Source organism: Oncorhynchus nerka, linkage group LG26 (genome assembly GCF_034236695.1).
Source record: "Oncorhynchus nerka isolate Pitt River linkage group LG26, Oner_Uvic_2.0, whole genome shotgun sequence".
Taxonomy (NCBI): Eukaryota; Metazoa; Chordata; class Actinopteri; order Salmoniformes; family Salmonidae; genus Oncorhynchus; species Oncorhynchus nerka.
The window spans coordinates 40,922,007-40,945,503 of NC_088421.1; the positions used below are offsets into that span (position 1 = coordinate 40,922,007).

The window sequence follows — 23,497 nt, forward strand, 5'->3', positions numbered from 1 at the left end:
TCTTACTGGTGGTCATGCTTCCTCTGTAGCTTGGCTAACTCCCTCTGTTTCTCTTTGTAGCGCCTCTGGAGCTCTGCCAGCTTCACCCGCATGGCCAGCTCCGGACCCTCCATCCTCTCCATGGTGCCCTTGGCCGGGCATGCCTGAATGTTCACAATACTAATCAATCAATCAAGTGTATTTTATGAATCTGTTATATCTGGAGTACTTCTCCTGTCTTATCCGGTGTCCTGTGTGAATTTAAGTATGCTCTCTCTAATTCTCTCTTTCTTTCTCTCTCTCGGAGGACCTGAGCCCTAGGACCATGCCTCAGGACTACCTGGCATGATGACTCCTTGCTGTCCCCAGTCCACCTGGCCGTGCTGCTCACCAGTTTCAACTGTTCTGCCTACGGCTATAGAACCCTGACCTGTTCACCGGACTTGCTACCTGTCCCAGACCCACTGTTTTCAACTCTCTAGAGACAGCAGGAGTGGTAGAGATTAGAGGCCGACCGATTATGATTTTTCAACGCCGATACCGATTATTGGAGGACCCAAAAAAGGCCGATACCGATTAATCGCCCGATTTAAAATTTAAAAAAATTGTAATAATGACAATTACAACAATACTGATTTAACACTTATTTTAACTTAATATAATACATCAAGAAAATCTATTTAGCCTCAAGTAGATAATGAAACATGTTCAATTTGGTTCAAATAATGAAAAAACAAAGTGTTGGTGAAGAACGTAAAAGTGCAATATGTGCCATGTAAGAAAGCTAACGTTTAAGTTCCTTGCTCAGAACATGAGAACATATGAAAGCTGGTGGTTCCTTTTAACACGAGTCTTCAATATTCCCAGGTAAGAAGTTTTAGGTTGTAGTTATTATAGGACTATTTCCCTCTATACCATTTGTATTTCATAAACCTTTGGCTATTGAATGTTCTTATAGGCACTTTAGTATTGCCAGTGTAACAGTATAGCCTCCGTCCCTCTCCTCGCTCTTCCCTGGGCTCGAACCAGCAACACAACGACAACAGCCACCACATCGAAGCAGCATTACCCATGCAGAGCAAGGGAAACAACCACCCCAAGGCTCAGAGGGAGTGAAGTTTGAAACTCTATTAACACACGCTAACTAGCCAGCCATTTCACTTCGGTCACACCAGCCTCATCTCGGGAGTTGATAGTTTTGAAGTCATAAACAGCGCAATGCTTGACGCACAACAAAGAGCTGCTGGCAAAACGCCCGAAAGTGCTGTTTGAATGAATGTTTTATGCGCCTGCTTCTGCCTACCACCACTCATTCAGATACTTAGATACTTGTATGCTCAGTCAGATTATATGCAACGCAGGACACACTAGATAATATCTAGTAATATCATCAACCATGTGTAGTACACATAGTTAATGTGTAGTGATTATGATCTGTCTTTCTGCCCCTGAACGAGGCAGTTAACCCACCGTTCCTAGGCCGTCATTGAAAATAAGAATATGTTCTTAACTGACTTGCCTAGTTAAAAGATTAAATAAAGGTGTAAAAAAATATATGAAAAAAATTGCCAAATCGGCGGCCAAAAATACAGATTTCCGATTGTTATGAAAACTTGAAATCGGCCCTAATTAATCGTCCATTCTGATTAATCGGTCGACCTCTAGTAGAGACACTTTTAATGATCGGCTATGAAAAGCCAACTGATATTTACTCCTGAGGTGCTGACTTGCTGCACCCTCGACAACTACTGTGATTATTATTATTTGACCATGCTGGCCATTTATGAACATTTGAACATCTTGGCCATGTTCTGTTATAATCTCCACCCGGCACAGCCAGAAGAGGACTGGCCACCCCACATAGCCTGGTTCCTCTCTAGGTTTCTTCCTAGGTTTAGGCCTTTCTAGGGAGTTTTTCCGAGCCAACGTGCTTCAACACCTGCATTGCTTGCTGTTTGGGGTTTTAGGCTGTTTATTTTTTACAGCACTTTGAGATATCAGCTGATGTACGAAGGGCTTTATAAATACATTTGATTTGAAATGCTTTTAAAGGCTTATACATGCTATTAAACTAACAGTCTAAAATCAGAGTGTGCACTTAACCATTTACAATTCCTTCACATGTATTTTTTGAATGTACTGCATTCTATTCTAATGGTAAATAGAGCATCAGGATACAGTATAGTTGTACTCTACCGGTTCGTGGCGAGGTGTCCAGCTGTATTTCCTGCGCAGGTTGAGGGTCTTGCGGGCCGGGTAGTGCCACCCGGCACCCTCCCCGCTACCCTCCTGGGCACCCAGCTCCAAGGCACGGGCTGCTGCCAGGGTGGCAAGACTCTGGAGGTCAAAGATCAACATCTCCTCTCCTGTGGGCCGAAACACAGGGGTCAAGGAAAACGAGCCGTGATAATGACAGACATGTTCATTCAGAGTTAGATGTTATGTGTCATTCCAGTATCTTATCTTTATTTGAATTCCATCTAGGGTGTGATCCTGTGCATCACACCTTCCTCTGTAACACTTTACATGGATAGCTCATCTGTAGCTCTACAAACGTAATGAAGACATGCTGTTGAGATGCTGCTGAAAGGCTAAGACATGCTGTTGAGATGCTGCTGAAAGGCTAAGACATGCTGTTGAGATGCTGCTGAAAGGATGAAGACATGCTGCTGAAAGGCTGAAGACATGCTGTTGAGATGCTGCTGAAAGGCTGAAGACATGCTGTTGAGATGCTGCTGAAAGGCTGAAGACATGCTGTTGAGATGCTGCTGAAAGGCTGAAGACATGCTGCTGAAAGGCTGAAGACATGCTGTTGAGATGCTGAAGACATGCTGTTGAGATGCTGCTGAAAGGCTAAGACATGCTGTTGAGATGCTGCTGAAAGGCTGAAGACATGCTGTTGAGATGCTGCTGAAAGGCTGAAGACATGCTGTTGAGATGCTGCTGAAAGGCTGAAGACATGCTGTTGAGATGCTGCTGAAAGGCTAAGACATGCTGTTGAGATGCTGAAGACATGCTGTTGAGGTGCTGCAGTGCTGATAGTCTTCTAATGTTTGTTCGTTGAACATCTGCAGATGGACTGCAGACACTTTCTAGTTGAAAATCATTGGACATGCAGTTGACATGCTCCATATGGTCTATCCAACAGGGCTCTGGTCAGTTTCATTTCAAGTCTAATGAATTAAGTAAACCAAATTCTAATTCCAATTCGACAGTTTCCTCATTTGAAAGCATTCGAGAGAATTGGAATTTCAGTGTACTTCCTGAATTGACTGGAATTGAAATCAAACTGACCCAAACCTTGCTATCCAAACAAAGTGTTACCTCTTCATCATATTCAAATGAATGGAGGAAAGAGCTGGAGATGAAGCTAGAATGAGCTGACAGACACACAGGAACGTTCCTCTGAGAGGTCATGTCAGTGTGGAACAAACAGATGCTGCTGTGGTACTACCTGACCATCTGGCCCAGGGTTCCACCATGCAGTATAGACATCTACAGTACTGTACTGTAGGTCTGTGGTACTACCTGACCATCTGGCCCAGGGTTCCACCATGCAGTATAGACATCTACAGTACTGTAGGTCTGTGGTACTACCTGACAATCTGGCCCAGGGTTCCACCATGCAGTATAGACATCTACAGTACTGTACTGTAGGTCTGTGGTACTACCTGACCATCTGGCCCAGGGTTCCACCATGCAGTATAGACATCTACAGTACTGTAGGTCTGTGGTACTACCTGACCATCTGGCCCAGGGTTCCACCATGCAGTATAGACATCTACAGTACTGTAGGTCTGTGGTACTACCTGACCATCTGGCCCAGGGTTCCACCATGCAGTATAGACATCTACAGTACTGTACTGTAGGTCTGTGGTACTACCTGACCATCTGGCCCAGGGTTCCACCATGCAGTATAGACATCTACAGTACTGTAGGTCTGTGGTACTACCTGACCATCTGGCCCAGGGTTTCACCATGCGGTATAGACATCTACAGTACTGTACTGTAGGTCTGTGGTACTACCTGACCATCTGGCCCAGGGTTTCACCATGCAGTATAGACATCTACAGTACTGTAGGTCTGTGGTACTACCTGACCATCTGGCCCAGGGTTTCACCATGCAGTATAGACATCTACAGTACTGTACTGTAGGTCTGTGGTACTACCTGACCATCTGCCCCAGGGTTCCACCATGCAGTATAGACATCTACAGTACTGTACTGTAGGTCTGTGGTACTACCTGACCATCTGGCCCAGGGTTCCACCATGCAGTATAGACATCTACAGTACTGTAGGTATGTGGTACTACCTGACCATCTGGCCCAGGGTTCCACCATGCAGTATAGACATCTACAGTACTGTAGGTCTGTGGTACTACCTGACCATCTGGCCCAAGGTTCCACCATGCAGTATAGACATCTACATTACTGTAGGTCTGTGGTACTACCTGGCCATCTGGCCCAGGGTTTCACCATGCAGTATAGACATCTACAGTACTGTAGGTCTGTGGTACTACCTGACCATCTGGCCCAGGGTTTCACCATGCAGTATAGACATCTACAGTAATGTACTGTAGGTCTGTGGTACTACCTGACCATCTGGCCCAGGGTTCCACCATGCAGTATAGACATCTACAGTACTGTACTGTAGGTCTGTGGTACTACCTGACCATCTGGCCCAGGGTTTCACCATGCCGTATAGACATCTACTGTACAGTAGGTCTGCGGCTGTTGTGGTGGAATATATTGAATACTCCCGTACCCTTTTCACACTGTGCATACTGTAACCAGGCCAGTGCAGTACAGTTCGGATGGGCTCAGCTCGGCTCAGAAATGATAATAACGTACTGCTGTACTAGGTAGGGACCTCTATCTCCGCCCTGGGGGCTACACATGATGAGGGACTGTGTGAAGTTCTATCATTACAAGAAGTCACCTAGTAATGCTTACTGATGTCTTTAGTAACTCCTCAGAGCCTGCGATGACATCACACAGCCAAAACAACAACACTCTAAAAATCACTTGATGATGTCCTTTTTATAGTCGCCATCTTTTGGGACCAGTTAAATATATTAGGAAGATGGGGTAAACACAAAACATCCTTTTGCATGAACACGGAAAAAAACTAAACGCGACTGCGGCGCTTTGAAACCGAGGAAGCTTTAAAAGGCACTTTAAAACAATGGGTTGTAATTACTGAGGCAATGCTCCAGGGTCCCAACAACATCCACTGTTTTTGTGATTACCCACACACTTGTGTGTGTACTTACACGAATGTGCGCACGTGAGTGTGTGTGTGTGGATTTTACAGAGAGGCAGAGGGTGAGCAGAGCAGGAGAGAGAGAGAGACAGACAGAGACAGAGAGATACAGAGAGAGAGAGAGAGACAGAGAGAGAGGCAGAGGATGAGACAGACAGACAGACAGACAGACAGACAGACAGACAGACAGACAGACAGACAGACAGACAGACAGACAGACAGACAGACAGACAGACAGACAGAGACAGAGACAGAGAGTACTGTAGCAGAGGACTAGGTCTGTGTTGTATCAGGGCTCTGTATTGTAACAGAGGATTGCTGCTTCTCTCTCTCCTGCTCTATCATTAGAGGACTCTTCTAGGAAGCCTGCTACTGCTCGTAGAAAGAGATCTCTGGGGGAGACTTGGAAAGAAAGAGTTAGGAGGATTGTAAAGTCTTTTATCTGTAATGTATTTTTCGTTACGTGTCGGACCCCAGTAAGACTAGCTGTCGCCATGGCGTCGGCTAACGGGGATCCTAATAAATAAATAAGGATTCCAGCTTTAAGTGACATCACCCTGGCGGGCTGGTTGAAATTACATCATTTGTTTCTGATTGTCATTTCAATCAGCTTCTAGTTACAATGACATCATTTCAGACTGCTGTCTGTCCATCCATCTGTTCGCCTGTCCGTCCGTCTGTCTGTATCTCTCTCACCTTGGCTGTCTCCTGTGTTGTGTCGGTGCTGTTGGAGCTCCAGGTCGGCCAGCTCGCTGAGCAGCTCCATGCCGTGGTGGGGGTGGCTGGGGCAGGGATGGGTGTCACAGGCCTGGGGCTGGAGGGTGCTGGAGGCCAGCATGGGAAACGGAGGGACGTCGGCACAGAAGGCTGCAGCGATCAGCAGCTCTAGGCTCCAGTAACTAGGCACAATGGGTTTCAGGGGGGTGGAGAGGGTGATGATAGACTGGCTGGGGCACAGAGAGGGAGAGGAGGGGGAGAGGCACACCAACTCTACTGAGTGGTTGTCATCATTAGGAGTACTCTCCTCCTCTCCTCCCTCCTCTTCCTCCTCAGTATGTGCCTCCTGGTGGGTCTGGGCAGGGCAGGGAGGGTCCAGGTCGATGATGGTGCAGTCCTGCTCCTCCTGTTCTCCTCCCACCTCCTGCTGCTGTCCTCTCTCCACCTTGCACTTTTCCTCCTCCTGCTCCTCCAGGGTGGAGGTGGGGTCATCTCTGTGGTTCTCCTCCTCAGAGAGGGGGATAGGGATGGGACAGGAGGCGGTGTCACACACACGGCTCTCCGCAGGAGGACACACTGACACCTCCTCCCCCTGCTCCTCCCTATGCTCCTGATCTGGAGGTCCACAGCTGCCTGCTGCTTCTCTGGCTTCCACCTCCTCTCTCTGCACCTCCTCTTCCTTTTGCCCCTCCTCTTCCTCCTCCACTTCCTGGAGTGGGAGGGGCCTCACCATGGCCTGACACTCTAGCTCCGCCCCTAGGCTGGAGAGAGGCTGGGGAGCATTCTCAGCAGGCTCCGCCTGGACCGCCTCCAGGTCAGCTGGCTCGGCCAATCGGACATCGTGGGGCGATGTGCAGCTCCTGTAACCCATGGCGATGGCAGGGTAGGTGTATCCAGGAGGCAAGTCTATAAAAACATAGGAAAGAGAAAAGGGAGGCAGGTTTAAAAGAGGAATAAGTAGTAAGTAAAAAAGCTTCACAACAAAGGGCAAAAACATTTCTCAAAAGCCAGATGATCGTCCCTACGACTCTTTTTCTCTCTCTCTCTCCTGTGAAGTGTGGTCAGAGGCTGTTCAAAAGGCCTAACCCTGAGGACCCGCCCTGAATAGAACTCACTCCAGGGTCATGAGAGGGTAGAGAGGCACAGGAAGAGGAAATTACGTAGGTGGCACTGCGCCTTGATCTCACAACACACAGGAAGGAGAGAGAACCGTGTGCGTCTGCGTATACATGTGTGGACGTGTTATTCAGCGTAGGTGTGTGTGTTAGCTTGCTATTTGAAGTGTAGGAGGTTTCGTTTATCAAAGGTGACCTGCCACTTTTATATCTTCTGGCGTGGAATGGCATAGCAAGGCAGTTAGCGAGGCGTTAATGGTGATGAAGAGGGTGTGGGCCTGGGGGGGCGGAGCCTCCAAGGCTCTGAGCGAGGTGTTTCTCAGTCATTACCGAGGTGACAGTGCTGAGAGAGAGACCAGCCGGGCCGGCAGCCATTTTATGTGTTTACTTCTCCAGCTCAGAGCTGCTTTATGTGTCAATCCCAGGGCTCGCCAGCCAACCCCAGCCACTCACACACGATGCGTCACAAATGGTACCCTATTCTTTATTTAGTGCACTACTTTTGACCAAGGGCTAGGGAATAGGGTGACATTTGGGACACAGGCACAGGCAAGAGCCATAGAAGCAGAACAATATCATTAAGGACCCCATAGGCTGTGGCAGTTACTGGATGATGATTTGTAGTGCTATGTCCTCTGTTGCTGGATGATGATTTGTAGTGCCCTGTCCTCTGTTGCTGGATGATGATTTGTAGTGCTATATCCTCTGTTGCTGGATGATGATTTGTAGTGCTATGTCCTCTGTTCCTGGATGATGATTTGTAGTGCCCTGTCCTCTGTTACTGGATGATGATTTGTAGTGCCCTGTCCTCTGTTGCTGGATGATGATTTGTAGTGCTATGTCCTCTGTTGCTGGATGATGATTTGTAGTGCCCTGTCCTCTGTTCCTGGATGATGATTTGTAGTGCCCTGTCCTCTGTTGCTGGATGATGATTTGTAGTGCCCTGTCCTCTGTTGCTGGATGATGATTTGTAGTGCCCTGTCCTCTGTTGCTGGATGATGATTTGTAGTGCCCTGTCCTCTGTTACTGGATGATGATTTGTAGTGCTATGTCCTCTGTTGCTGGATGATGATTTGTAGTGCTATGTCCTCTGTTGCTGGATGATGATTTGTAGTGCTATGTCCTCTGTTACTGGATGATGATTTGTAGTGCTATGTCCTCTCTTGCTGGATGATGATTTGTAGTGCTATGTCCTCTCTTGCTGGATGATGATTTGTAGTGCTATGTCCTCTGTTCCTGGATGATGATTTGTAGTGCTATGTCCTCTGTTCCTGGATGATGATTTGTAGTGCTATGTCCTCTGTTGCTGGATGATGATTTGTAGTGCCCTGTCCTCTGTTGCTGGATGATGATTTGTAGTGCTATGTCCTCTGTTCCTGGATGATGATTTGTAGTGCCCTGTCCTCTGTTGCTGGATGATGATTTGTAGTGCTATGTCCTCTGTTGCTGGATGATGATTTGTAGTGCTATGTCCTCTGTTGCTGGATGATGATTTGTAGTGCTATGTCCTCTGTTCCTGGATGATGATTTGTAGTGCTATGTCCTCTCTTGCTGGATGATGATTTGTAGTGCTATGTCCTCTCTTGCTGGATGATGATTTGTAGTGCTATGTCCTCTGTTCCTGGATGATGATTTGTAGTGCTATGTCCTCTCTTGCTGGATGATGATTTGTAGTGCTATGTCCTCTGTTCCTGGATGATGATTTGTAGTGCTATGTCCTCTGTTCCTGGATGATGATTTGTAGTGCTATGTCCTCTGTTCCTGGATGATGATTTGTAGTGCTATGTCCTCTCTTGCTGGATGATGATTTGTAGTGCTATGTCCTCTGTTCCTGGATGATGATTTGTAGTGCTATGTCCTCTCTTGCTGGATGATGATTTGTAGTGCTATGTCCTCTGTTCCTGGATGATGATTTGTAGTGCTATGTCCTCTGTTGCTGGATGATGATTTGTAGTGCTATGTCCTCTGTTGCTGGATGATGATTTGTAGTGCTATGTCCTCTCTTGCTGGATGATGATTTGTAGTGCTATGTCCTCTGTTCCTGGATGATGATTTGTAGTGCTATGTCCTCTGTTGCTGGATGATGATTTGTAGTGCTATGTCCTCTGTTGCTGGATGATGATTTGTAGTGCTATGTCCTCTGTTCCTGGATGATGATTTGTAGTGCTATGTCCTCTGTTCCTGGATGATGATTTGTAGTGCTATGTCCTCTGTTCCTGGATGATGATTTGTAGTGCTATGTCCTCTCTTGCTGGATGATGATTTGTAGTGCTATGTCCTCTGTTCCTGGATGATGATTTGTAGTGCTATGTCCTCTGTTGCTGGATGATGATTTGTAGTGCTATGTCCTCTGTTCCTGGATGATGATTTGTAGTGCTATGTCCTCTGTTCCTGGATGATGATTTGTAGTGCTATGTCCTCTCTTGCTGGATGATGATTTGTAGTGCTATGTCCTCTGTTCCTGGATGATGATTTGTAGTGCTATGTCCTCTCTTGCTGGATGATGATTTGTAGTGCTATGTCCTCTGTTCCTGGATGATGATTTGTAGTGCTATGTCCTCTGTTGCTGGATGATGATTTGTAGTGCTATGTCCTCTGTTCCTGGATGATGATTTGTAGTGCTATGTCCTCTGTTGCTGGATGATGATTTGTAGTGCTATGTCCTCTGTTGCTGGATGATGATTTGTAGTGCTATGTCCTCTGTTCCTGGATGATGATTTGTAGTGCTATGTCCTCTGTTCCTGGATGATGATTTGTAGTGCTATGTCCTCTGTTCCTGGATGATGATTTGTAGTGCTATGTCCTCTGTTGCTGGATGATGATTTGTAGTGCTATGTCCTCTGTTCCTGGATGATGATTTGTAGTGCCCTGTCCTCTGTTGCTGGATGATGATTTGTAGTGCTATGTCCTCTGTTCCTGGATGATGATTTGTAGTGCTATGTCCTCTGTTCCTGGATGATGATTTGTAGTGCTATGTCCTCTGTTGCTGGATGATGATTTGTAGTGCTATGTCCTCTGTTCCTGGATGATGATTTGTAGTGCCCTGTCCTCTGTTGCTGGATGATGATTTGTAGTGCCCTGTCCTCTGTTGCTGGATGATGATTTGTAGTGCTATGTCCTCTGTTGCTGGATGATGATTTGTAGTGCTATGTCCTCTGTTCCTGGATGATGATTTGTAGTGCTATGTCCTCTGTTGCTGGATGATGATTTGTAGTGCTATGTCCTCTGTTGCTGGATGATGATTTGTAGTGCTATGTCCTCTGTTCCTGGATGATGATTTGTAGTGCTATGTCCTCTGTTGCTGGATGATGATTTGTAGTGCTATGTCCTCTGTTCCTGGATGATGATTTGTAGTGCTATGTCCTCTGTTGCTGGATGATGATTTGTAGTGCTATGTCCTCTGTTGCTGGATGATGATTTGTAGTGCTATGTCCTCTCTTGCTGGATGATGATTTGTAGTGCTATGTCCTCTGTTGCTGGATGATGATTTGTAGTGCTATGTCCTCTGTTGCTGGATGATGATTTGTAGTGCTATGTCCTCTGTTGCTGGATGATGATTTGTAGTGCTATGTCCTCTCTTGCTGGATGATGATTTGTAGTGCTATGTCCTCTGTTCCTGGATGATGATTTGTAGTGCTATGTCCTCTGTTGCTGGATGATGATTTGTAGTGCTATGTCCTCTGTTGCTGGATGATGATTTGTAGTGCTATGTCCTCTCTTGCTGGATGATGATTTGTAGTGCTATGTCCTCTGTTCCTGGATGATGATTTGTAGTGCTATGTCCTCTGTTGCTGGATGATGATTTGTAGTGCTATGTCCTCTGTTCCTGGATGATGATTTGTAGTGCTATGTCCTCTGTTCCTGGATGATGATTTGTAGTGCTATGTCCTCTGTTCCTGGATGATGATTTGTAGTGCTATGTCCTCTGTTCCTGGATGATGATTTGTAGTGCTATGTCCTCTCTTGCTGGATGATGATTTGTAGTGCTATGTCCTCTGTTCCTGGATGATGATTTGTAGTGCTATATCCTCTGTTGCTGTGTCAGACCTATCAGTAATTTACAGTTTTCCCAGATAGACTTTGAAGGCCAGGGTTGTTAGTGTAGAACCCTTGACAGCTGAATAAGCTGTGTGTGTCTAACTATCTTGCATATCCCTCTTAACAGTCTATTTTGATCATACATATTTCTCATATGACCATCAGAGAGCTTCTAAAATATCACTTAGGCTGCGTTTACACAGGCAGCCCAATTCTGATTTGATGTGAAAAGATCTGATGTGATTGGTTTAAAGACCAATTAGTGGAAAAAATATCGGAATTGGGCTGCCTGTGTAAATGCAACCTCAGTGAAATGTTAGTGTGAATATTGGAATGTAACCTGGGGATGTGTCCCAATAGTTTTCCAATATCCTGAAGAGAGCACCTGTTCATTTCTTCCACAAATGTAGAACCCTTAGGTTGGTAGATGCATGAGCTAGTGGGGTTATTTTATACCCTTCATTGCCTTTCAAATCAGTGAAGGGAATTGAACAAGTGCACACTTTGGAAAGAAGTAGAGATAATTGGGACATAGTCAGAGTGGATGGACAGTGTGAGTTCCCTTACCAGGCTCCAGGGATTGTGGGTAATCCTGCAGGGGCTGTCCCTCTCCTCTCTTGTCCTGGGTCTCCGCCCCTTTTGGCAGCTGTGGGGGGGAGGGACTGATTTCCGGAGACCGAGGGGCGGCGGCTGCCGGGCTAGGGGCGGGGCAGGGGGTGGATGGGGTGCTCTTAGGGTGGGGGCGCAGGGTGGGGGACTGGCAGCAGGGGGACAGGTGAGCAGTGCAGGCCCCCGGGGTGGGGGTGTTTCTGTGGTAGGAGGAGTAGGGTTTGGAAGGTTTAGAACCTGGTGGCTCAGAGAGCAGCTCCTCCAGCTCCACTGACTCTGGTCTCTTCTGCACCTACCCACAGAGGGACGAAAACACACAAACACCACGTAGAACATAGAGCAGGTGATTTACGTGTGAACAGAACGTTCCATTTACATGGGAATTTACTGTACGTGGCTCTGTCAATGTTGACAGTTCTCAAAGTCCCTTTGGATAAAAGTGTCAACATTGACCGACATATTAAATGATGTGGCCCATTGCAGGACTCAAACCCACAACCCTGGTGTTCGCAGCACTAGTCCTTATCCACTGATCCATTGGAGTAAACCAAGCACAACTCCCACAATGAGACTGAATGGAGCGATAGCCTAAAGTAGAGCATCCCATAATAACCAAAGACAAGCCCTAGAGAACATGCCCTACACTCTTAGAAAAAAGGGTTCCAAAAGGGTTCTTCGGCTGTCCCCATAGGAGAACCCTATTTGGTTCCAGGTAGAACTCTTTTGGGTTCCATGTAGAACCTTCTGGGGAAAGGGTTCTACCTGGAACCAAAAAGTGTTCTTCAACGGGTTCTCTTATGGGGACAGTAAAATATTCTAGACAGCACCTGTTTTTCTATGAGTGTCGTGTCTACATTCTAGATGATGTAACCAAATATTGAGCAATCTGCTGATTGACCAAGAGGCTTCGTCAGTATTGGTATTGTGTGTGAAAGGTTGTAAAATCCAGGTAACTTTCCCAGAATGCCCTGCTTTCCCAGAAATCCTGGTTGGAGGATTCATGGATTTCCTCCTTATTTCGTTGTAATTAATCTATGCATGGTCACTTTAACTCTACCTACATGTACATATTACCTCCATTAGCCTGACTAACTGGTGCCCCCTCACACTCTGCACCGGTACCACCTGTATATAGCCCCGCTACTGTTATTTTCACTGTCATTTTACCTATCTACTGTTTACCTAAAGCCTATTTTTTACTTAAAAATGGCACGGTTGGTTAAGGCTTGTAAGTAAGCATGGTTAGGGCTTGTAAGTAAGCAAGGTCTACTACAACTGTTGTATTTGGCGCACGTGACAAATAAACTTGGATTTGATTTGAATTCCAGGACCCTTCCAACCAGGGTTTCTAGAAAACATGCTGTGGCCCAATGCTGTTTGTGTGTGGGGAAGTACTGTACTGTACATGCTGTGGCCCAATGCTGTTTGTGTGTGGGGAAGTACTGTACTGTACATGCTGTGGCCCAATGCTGTTTGTGTGTGGGGAAGTACTGTACTGTACATGCTGTGGCCCAATGCTGTTTGTGTGTGGGGAAGGACTGTACTGTACATGCTGTGGCCCAATGCTGTTTGTGTGTGGGGAAGGACTGTACTGTACATGCTGTGGCCCAATGCTGTTTGTGTGTGGGGAAGGACTGTACTGTACATGCTGTGGCCCAATGCTGTTTGTGTGTGGGGAAGTACTGTACTGTACATGCTGTGGCCCAATGCTGTTTGTGTGTGGGGAAGTACTGTACTATGTAACAAAGCTGCTGGTGTTGTCATGAGAATAAGGCTGTGTGTGTATTCATGATAATGTGTGTGCATCCGTGCATACTTGTGTTTGTGTGTATGTAGGTATTCATGTTAATTTTTTTATTTTACCTTTATTTTACTAGGCAAGTCAGTTAAGAACAAATTCTTATTTTCAATGACGGCCTAGGAACAGTGGGTTAACTGCCTGTTCAGGGGCAGAACGACAGATTTGTACCTTGTCAGCTCGGGAATTCGAACTTGCAACCTTTCGGTTACTAGTCCAACGCTCTAACCACTAGGCTACCCTGCCGCCAGTATGCCACACCCACCTGGGCGTGGTTGGGTCTGTGTTGAAGCTCCATGGTCTGTGCTGTCCTGTGGTGCTGCTGGGGCTGTGGTTGTGGCTGTGGCTGGGGTTGTGACTGGGGTTGTGACTGGGGGTGTGACTGGTGACTCTGTTGCTGTTGGTGTTGATGCTGCTGCTGCAGATGATGATGCTGTTGATGCTGCTGGAGAGCGTACAGCTCCTGTTGCCGTAGAAACTGCGAGCGGGAGTACACAGCGGGGTGTTGTGGGTGTATGTGGGAGGAGGGCCCTCGGGCTCCGTACACTGGGGGCCACAGCCCAGGCTGCTCCATCACATCTAATGAGAGAGAAAGGAGTGGATCAGAGGAGCCCCACACACACACACACACACACACACACACACACACACACACACACTCTCTCTCTCTCTCTCTCACACACACACACGCACACACACACACACACACACACACACACACACACACATACACACACACACACATACACACACACACACACACACACACACACACACACACACACACACTCTCTCTCTCTCTCTCTCTCTCTCTCTCTCACACACACACACACACACACACACTCTCTCTCTCTCTCTCTCTCTCACACACACACACACACACACGCACACACACACACACGCACTCTCAAACTCTCAAATGCATTCATGCACATGAATATGTACAAGTGCACATACACACGTCCCAGCTAGGACATAAAGCTCTGAGAACCACACGTTTCTCAGAGCTTAGTAACAGCGTGATTGTCCTATGGTTATTTTGCAAACAACTTTCCCACAACTTTATAGGAATAGTGCAGGATACCCAGCTAGCACATAACGTTCTGAAAACCACATGTTTCTTAGTTGGGAATTTCAGTACTTCAGCATAACGTTTCCTACAGGTTTCCTAATGGTTCTATATATAGAAAATATTCTGAGAACATGCCTATATATAGAACCATTAGGAAACCTGTAGGAAACGTTATGTTTTTAATAAAAAACTTTTCAGAAAAATTACAAGAAAACATTAGTAACATACTAAGAACGTTATTTAAAAACAAATACATTTCGTTCTCAGCGTCAACAAAACTCTATCCTCTGCCATACCTGATCTTAATTAGTGGTTGTTTCCTTAGATCTAGGGTCTGTTTGATAGACTAAAATGAACATCTTTCTATGAATTTATAAAAAAACCTGTCATGCTAGTGCCATACTGGGGGTGTAGTGAACTAATTCCATAGAGAACAGAAGATCATAGGTTCGAATCTCATTGACGGTGTGCCACTATAAAAACGGCATGATTAATGACTAGGCAAATTAATCAAATGAATTCAAAACAGTGAACCCAAACTAAGCTAACAGTGCTGTTAAAAGTCTTATGTGAAACATGTTCTCAGAACGTTATTTAATTACCTTCAAATAACCTATCATTTCCATTCTCAGAACGTTATTTAATTACCTTCAAATAACCTATCATTTCCATTCTCAGAACGTTGTTTAATTACCTTCAAATAACCTATCATTTCCATTCTCAGAACGTTATTTAATTACCTTCAAATAACCTATCATTTCCATTCTCAGAACGTTATTTAATTACCTTCAAATAACCTATCATTTCCATTCTCAGAACGTTAACAAAACCTTGTGGGACCATAGTAAAACGTTCTCTGAATGTACCTGCAACCTAAAAATGTTTACCGGTCAGGTGTCGTTCCCAGAACACATAGGAAACCAAAAACGTACGTACCCCATAACTTCCAAGGAACCAAATGTGCTAGCTGGGGTACACCCACACACGCGCACACACACACACACACACACACACACACACACACACACACACACACACACACACACACACACACACACACACACACACAGAAAGTATAACTCAGAAAGTATAACCCAGACATGTGCAGCATTGAGACATCTGTATGTCTCAATGCTGGAACACCAGTACTGCCATCTCTCACACAAAAGCAAAGCCCTCACTTACACACAAGATAACACACACTGATCACATCCCTCTGTTGAACAAACACTGCTGATCACATTCCTCTGTTGAACAAACTTTGCTGATCACATCCCTCTGTTGAACAAACACTGCTGATCACATCCCTCTGTTGAACAAACACTGCTGATCACATTCCTCTGTTGAACAAAGACTGCTGATCACATTCCTCTGTTGAACAAACACTGCTGATCACATCCCTCTGTTGAACAAACACTGCTGATCACATCCCTCTGTTGAACAAACACTGCTGATCACATCCCTCTGGTGAACAAAGACTGCTGATCACATCCCTCTGTTGAACAAAGACTGCTGATCACATCTCTCTGTTGAACAAAGACTGCTGATCACACCCCTCTGTTGAACAAAGACTGCTGATCACATCCCTCTGGTGAACAAACACTGCTGATCACATCCCTCTGTTGAACAAACACTGCTGATCACATCCCTCTGTTGAACAAACACTGTGGATCACATCCCTCTGTTGAACAAACACTGTGGATCACATCCCTCTGTTGAACAAACACTGCTGATCACAACCCTCTGTTGAACAAAGACTGCTGATCACATCCCTCTGGTGAACAAAGACTGCTGATCACATCCCTCTGGTGAACAAACACTGCTGATCACATCCCTCTGGTGAACAAACACTGCTGATCACATCCCTCTGTTGAACAAACACTGCTGATCACATTCCTCTGTTGAACAAACACTGCTGATCACATCCCTCTGGTGAACAAAGACTGCTGATCACATCCCTCTGTTGAACAAACACTGCTGATCACATCCCTCTGTTGAACAAAGACTGCCGATCACATCCCACTGTTGAACAAAGACTGCTGATCACATCTCTCTGTTGAACAAAGACTGCTGATCACACCCCTCTGTTGAACAAAGACTGCTGATCACATCCCTCTGGTGAACAAACACTGCTGATCACATTCCTCTGTTGAACAAACACTGCTGATCACATCCCTCTGTTGAACAAACACTGTGGATCACATCCCTCTGTTGAACAAACACTGTGGATCACATCCCTCTGTTGAACAAACACTGCTGATCACAACCCTCTGTTGAACAAAGACTGCTGATCACATCCCTCTGGTGAACAAACACTGCTGATCACATCACTCTGTTGAACAAACACTGCTGATCACATCCCTCTGTTGAACAAACACTGTGGATCACATCCCTCTGTTGAACAAACACTGCTGATCACATCCCTCTGTTGAACAAACACTGCTGATCACATCCCTCTGTTGAAGAAACACTGCTGCTTTATGCTGAGAACATGGTCACCTAAACAGCAGCCCTCCCACGCTCCTCTCTCTCCCCCTCTTTTTCTCTCTCCCCTCTATCTCTCCTCTCCCTCCTCTCTCTCTCTTTCCCCCTCTCTCTCTCCCCTATCTCTTATTCTCTCCCTTCTCTCTCTCTCTCCCTTCTATCTCATTCTCTCCCACCTCTGTCTATCCCCCTCTCTTTCTCTATTTCTCTCCCTCCTATCTTTCTCTCCCTCCTCTCTCCCTCTCTCTCTCTCCTCCTCCTGAATAGAATGGACTCTCATAGCAGCTGACCTGAAAATACACTGGATTGTGACTATAATTATATACTACACGATGATGATGATGACAGAGACAATGACCAGTAACCAAATTACTGTCCCCTTGGTGCGATCGACCCTGCAGTGCTCCCTAAAACTTCACCCACCCATCCAGCCTAGCATACTCCAGCCCGCTCTCCAGGCCACATGAGTAGCTTGTGGACCAGCAGGGATGCTAGTTCCCATGTTCAAGAGGAGCATAGCTCAGCCGTTCCCCTGATGTGTCTTCTTTACAGACCAGAGAGGAATGCTGTGTGTGTGGACTGTGAATCTAGGGAGAGGGCAGCTGAGCACACTGACTATGACACATGGAGCTCAGCTTTGGGGATTCAGCTGCCCACGCCTTCTTCTCTGTCTCTGTCTCTCTCTCTATTTCCTCTCTCTCCAACTCAATGTGTTTTTGTCCTCTTACACATTTCACAGTCCAGTCTGATCCTCCTTCCACCCCCTCAGCCCCCCTGACGCACCATGGAACCTTGGTCCTGAAACATTAACCCGGCTAAGCTAATCTTTCCCCGGGGAAGGGTTTCATGGATGCACTTCCTCTCTCCTCTGCAACTCCTGCGGAGCGCGGAAGGAAACACACCACTGAGGATGGAGAGCTAATTAAATTTCACAGCCGGTTCGCTGAATAGGTCCTGCTGCATAGATGTAGAGCACTGCTTTAGCTTCTTCCTCTGTGGTGTTTGTGTGTGTGTGTGTGTGTGTGTGTGTTTGTGTGTGTATACATATGTTTTTGGAGCGCACCCTGACCCATCCAGGGACCCAGCCCTGCGGGGGACAGAACAGGTGGTGAGCAGAAACTGGGATGAGTATTCTCTGTGTGTGTGTGTGTTTTGTAAGTGCAAACTTATATGTTTGTGTGCGTGTGTGTGTGTGTGTAGCATGCCCGTGTGTGTGTGTGTGTGTGTGTGTGTGTGTGTGTGTGTGTGTGTGTGTGCAGCATGCCCGTGTGTGTGTTTTCTACGTGGATGCGTATATACAGTGCCTTGCGAAAGTATTCGGCCCCCTTGAACTTTGCGACCTTTTGCCACATTTCAGGCTTCAAACATAAAGATATAAAACTGTATTTTTTTGTGAAGAATCAACAACAAGTGGGACACAATCATGAAGTGGAACAACATTTATTGGATATTTCAAACTTTTTTAACAAATCAAAAACTGAAAAATTGGGCGTGCAAAATTATTCAGCCCCTTTACTTTCAGTGCAGCAAACTCTCTCCAGAAGTTCAGTGAGGATCTCTGAATGATCCAATGTTAACCTAAATGACTAATGATGATAAATACAATCCACCTGTGTGTAATCAAGTCTCCGTATAAATGCACCTGCACTGTGATAGTCTCAGAGGTCCGTTAAAACCGAAGAGAGCATCATGAAGAACAAGGAACACACCAGGCAGGTCCGAGATACTGTTGTGAAGAAGTTTAAAGCCGGATTTGGATACAAAAAGATTTCCCAAGCTTTAAACATCCCAAGGAGCACTGTGCAAGCGATAATATTGAAATGGAAGGCGTATCAGACCACTGCAAATCTACCAAGACCTGGCCGTCCCTCTAAACTTTCAGCTCATACAAATAGAAGACTGATCAGAGATGCAGCCAAGAGGTCCATGATCACTCTGGATGAACTGCAGAGATCTACAGCTGAGGTGGGACACTCTGTCCATAGGACAACAATCAGTCGTATATTGCACAAATCTGGCCTTTATGGAAGAGTGGCAAGAAGAAAGCCATTTCTTAAAGATATCCATAAAAAGTGTTGTTTAAAGTTTGCCACAAGCCACCTGGGAGACACACCAAACATGTGGAAGAAGGTGCTCTGGTCAGATGAAACCAAAATTGAACTTTTTGTCAACAATGCAAAACGTTATGTTTGGCGTAAAAGCAACACAGCTCATCACCCTGAACACACCATCCCCACTGTCAAACATGGTGGTGGCAGCATCATGGTTTGGGCCTGCTTTTCTTCAGCAGGGATAGGGAAGATGGTTAAAATTGATGGGAAGATGGATGGAGCCAAATACAGGACCATTCTGGAAGAAAACCTGATGGAGTCTGCAAAAGACCTGAGACTGGGACGGAGATTTGTCTTCCAACAAGACAATGATCCAAAACATAAAGCAAAATCTACAATGGAATGGTTCAAAAATAAACATATCCAGGTGTTAGAATGGCCAAGTCAAAGTCCAGACCTGAATCCAATCGAGAATCTGTGGAAAGAACTGAAAACTGCTGTTCACAAATGCTCTCCATCCAACCTCACTGAGCTCGAGCTGTTTTGCAAGGAGGAATGGGAAAAAATTTCAGTCTCTCGATGTGCAAAACTGATAGAGACATACCCCAAGCGACTTACAGCTGTAATCGCAGCAAAAGGTGGCGATACAAAGTATTAACTTAAGGGGGCTGAATAATTTTGCACGCCCAATTTTTCAGTTTTTGATTTGTTAAAAAAGTTTGAAATATCCAATAAATGAAATGTGGCAAAAGGTCGCAAAGTTCAAGGGGGCCGAATACTTTCGCAAGGCACTGTATGTGTGGGTGTTGAATTGTGTGTGAAACAGCCGTTAACAGAAAGCTCATCAGCTGTCGACATAATATACTAATGCAACCAGCAAATAAAGGAAACGCTGCAGTAAAACTACTGGATGGAAAATACAACCAGCAGTAGAAAACAACAGACTGCAATAAGAGAATACAATGAACCAAAGATCATGTGCTCAACGTTGAGGGGTAGGTGTTAAGGGGTAAGGGTAGGGGTTAAGGGGTAAGGGTAGGTGTTAAGGGGTAAGTGTAAGTGTTAAGGGGTAAGGGTAAGTGTTAAGGGGTAAGGGTAAGTGTTAACCTTTTTGGGATAGGGGGCAGCATTTTCACTTTTGGATGAATAGCGTGCCCAGAGTGAACTGCCTCCTACTCTGTCCCAGATGCTAATATATGCATATTATTATTAGTATTGGATAGAAAACACTGAAGTTTCTAAAACTATTTGAATGATGTCTGTGACTATAACAGAACTCATATGGCAGGCGAAAACCAGGAAGTGGGACATCTGAGGTTTGTAGTTTTTCAAAGCTTGGCCTACCGAATACACATTGAGATAAAGTTGCACTTCCTACAGCTTCCACTAGATGTCAAACGTCTTTAGAAACTTGAATGAGAATTCTACTATAAAGGAGGGGCTCATGAGACCTCTTTGAGTCAGTGTTCTGGCAGAGTGCCTTGGTCTCATGATGCGCGCTCCCGACAGAGTTACCTCTCGTTCCAGTGCTTTTCTTCAGACAAAGGAATTCTCCGGTTGGAACATTATTGATGTTTTATGTTAAAAACATCCTAAAGATTGATTCCATACATCGTTTGACATGTTTCTAAAGGACTGTAATGGAACTTTTAGAGTTTTTGTCTGGACGAAGTGCCTGCGCCTCATGATGATGGATTACTGGGCTGAACACGCTAACAACAAGTGGCTATTTGAACATAAATGATGGACTTTATGGAACAAATCAGTCATTTATTGTCGAACTGGGATTCCTGGGAGTGCCTTCTGTTGAAGATCATCAAAGGTAAGTGAATATTTATGGTGTTATTTCTAACTTTGCTGACTCCAAAATGGAGGATATTCCTCTGACTGTTTTGGGTTCTGAGCGCCGTTCTCAGATTATGCTTTTTCCGTAAAGTTTTTAAAAAATCTGACACAGCGGTTGCATTAAGGAGAAGTCTATCTTTAATTTTGTGAATAACAGTTGTATCTTTTATCAATGTTTATTATGAGTATTTCTGCAAAATCACCGGATGTTTTGGAATCAAAACATTACTGCACGTAAGGCGCCAATGTAAACTGAGATTTTTGGATATAAATATGCACATTATCGAACAAAACATACATGTATTGTGTAACATGATGTCCTATGAGTGTCATCTGATGAAGATCATCAAAGGTTAGTGATTAATTTAATCTATATTTCTGCTTTTTGTGACTCCTACCTTTGGCTGGAAAAATGGCTGTGTTTTTTTGACTTGGCTATGACCTAACATAATCATATGTTGTGCTTTCGCCATAAATAATTTTTGAAATCGGACACGATGGGTAGATTAACAAGATGCTTATCTTTCAGTTGCTGTATTGGACTTGTTAATGTGTGAAAGTTAACACCTACCCTTACCCCTTAACACCCACCCTTACCCCTTAACACGTACCCTTACCCCTTAACAACTACCCTTACCCCTTAACATGTACCCTTACCCCTTAACACCTACCCTTACCACCTACCCTTACCCCTTAACACCGACCCTTACCCCTTAACACCTACCGTTAACACCTACCCTTACCCCTTAACACCTACCCTTACCCCTTATCATCAACCCTTACCCCTTAACACCTACCCTTACCCCTTAACACTTACCCTTAACACCTACCCTTACCCCTTAACACCTACCCTTACCCCATAACACCTACCCTTACCCCATAACACCTACCCTTACCCCGTAACACCTACCCTTACCCCTTAACACCTACCCTTACCCCATAACACCTACCCTTACCCCATAACACCCACCCTTACCCCTTAACACGTACCCTTACCCCTTAACAACTACCCTTACCCCTTAACATGTACCCTTACCCCTTAACACCTACCCTTACCACCTACCCTTACCCCTTAACACCGACCCTTACCCCTTAACACCTACCGTTAACACCTACCCTTACCCCTTAACACCTACCCTTACCCCTTATCATCAACCCTTACCCCTTAACACCTACCCTTACCCCTTAACACTTACCCTTAACACCTACCCTTACCCCTTAACACCTACCCTTACCCCATAACACCTACCCTTACCCCATAACACCTACCCTTACCCCGTAACACCTACCCTTACCCCTTAACACCTACCCTTACCCCATAACACCTACCCTTACCCCATAACACCTACCCTTACCCCGTAACACCTACCCTTACCCCTTAACACCTACCCGTACCCCTTAACACCTACCCTTACCCCTTAACACCTACCCTTACCCCTTAACACTTACCCTTAACACCTACCCTTACCCCTTAACACTTACCCTTAACACCTACCCTTACCCCTTAACACCTACCCTTACCCTGTAACACCTACCCGTACCCCTTAACACCTACCCTTACCCCTTAACACCTACCCTTACCCCTTAACACCTACCCTTACCCTTTAACACCTACCCTTACCCCTTAACACCTACCCTTACCCCTTAACACCTACCCCTCAACTCTTACCACTTAAACCTACCCTTACCCCTCAAACCTAAGGCGTAAGGGTGTAATGGGGTATTGGGGTAACTAAGTAAGGATGTAGAGTGACATGCAAGAGGAGAAAACCATTGAGAAAAGACAATGAACAATAGTGAGGCTCACCCAGGTGATGTGTGACAGGGTGGGCAGCAGGCTCTGTGGGTAGCACCACCAGCTGGGTAGACGGGTCCTGAGGCAGAGGCAGCACAGGCTGTAGAGACCCTGGCATGGCTGCAGAAAAACCTGGGGCGAGGTTCTGGTGAAGGGCTGAGTGGCCGATTCCTGCAACATCAGGAATATGTTACAACAGATTCAGTAGCCATGTGTCGTTCATTACCAATACAGCTATACTGCAGCACAGCCTGCAAAGGCAGCAACAGGACATGAAACAGCCAGATGAAGACTGATCTAGAATACATCTGTAGACCTCTTATTGTTTTTTATTTATAGTGTGACACCAACACGTTGGTTATTATGGAAATAAAGTTTTCTGAATTTGAATCCAATACAACTTTCTCACCGTAGGAGTGGCTTGTCATCCAGATGGAGGGACTTCCAGTGCTCGGCAGCCAATGGTGGTGGGCCGAGTGGGTGTGTGCATGTGCAGAGGGGTCTCCTAATTGGCCAGATTGTAGGGAAGTCCCACCCGGCACCATGAGGTGAGAGGTGATGTCACCGTGACAGCTGTTGGACGGATGGATCCTTGTGAAGTCCACTGGATCCTTATTATCCCTGAGATAGAACCATTGAGAGAGAAATGAGGAGAGACAGAAAACACAGAATAATATAGAGGAAGGTCAGAGTAGAGGATGGTGAGAGTAGAGGAGGAAGGTGAGAGTAGAG

At 45.6% G+C, this 23,497-nt stretch overlaps 1 protein-coding gene across 1 annotated transcript in view; it reads right to left on the reverse strand.

The window, feature by feature from the left end:
• Positions 1–23,497, reverse strand: part of LOC115124308 (BAH and coiled-coil domain-containing protein 1) — a 182,120-nt gene that overhangs the window by 109,938 nt on the left and 48,685 nt on the right. The window contains 7 exon segments of the mRNA XM_065010965.1: positions 7–143; positions 2,176–2,345; positions 5,938–6,864; positions 11,679–12,012; positions 13,784–14,097; positions 22,778–22,936; positions 23,175–23,386. Of these exon segments, the coding sequence (XP_064867037.1) occupies positions 7–143; positions 2,176–2,345; positions 5,938–6,864; positions 11,679–12,012; positions 13,784–14,097; positions 22,778–22,936; positions 23,175–23,386 (2,253 nt within the window).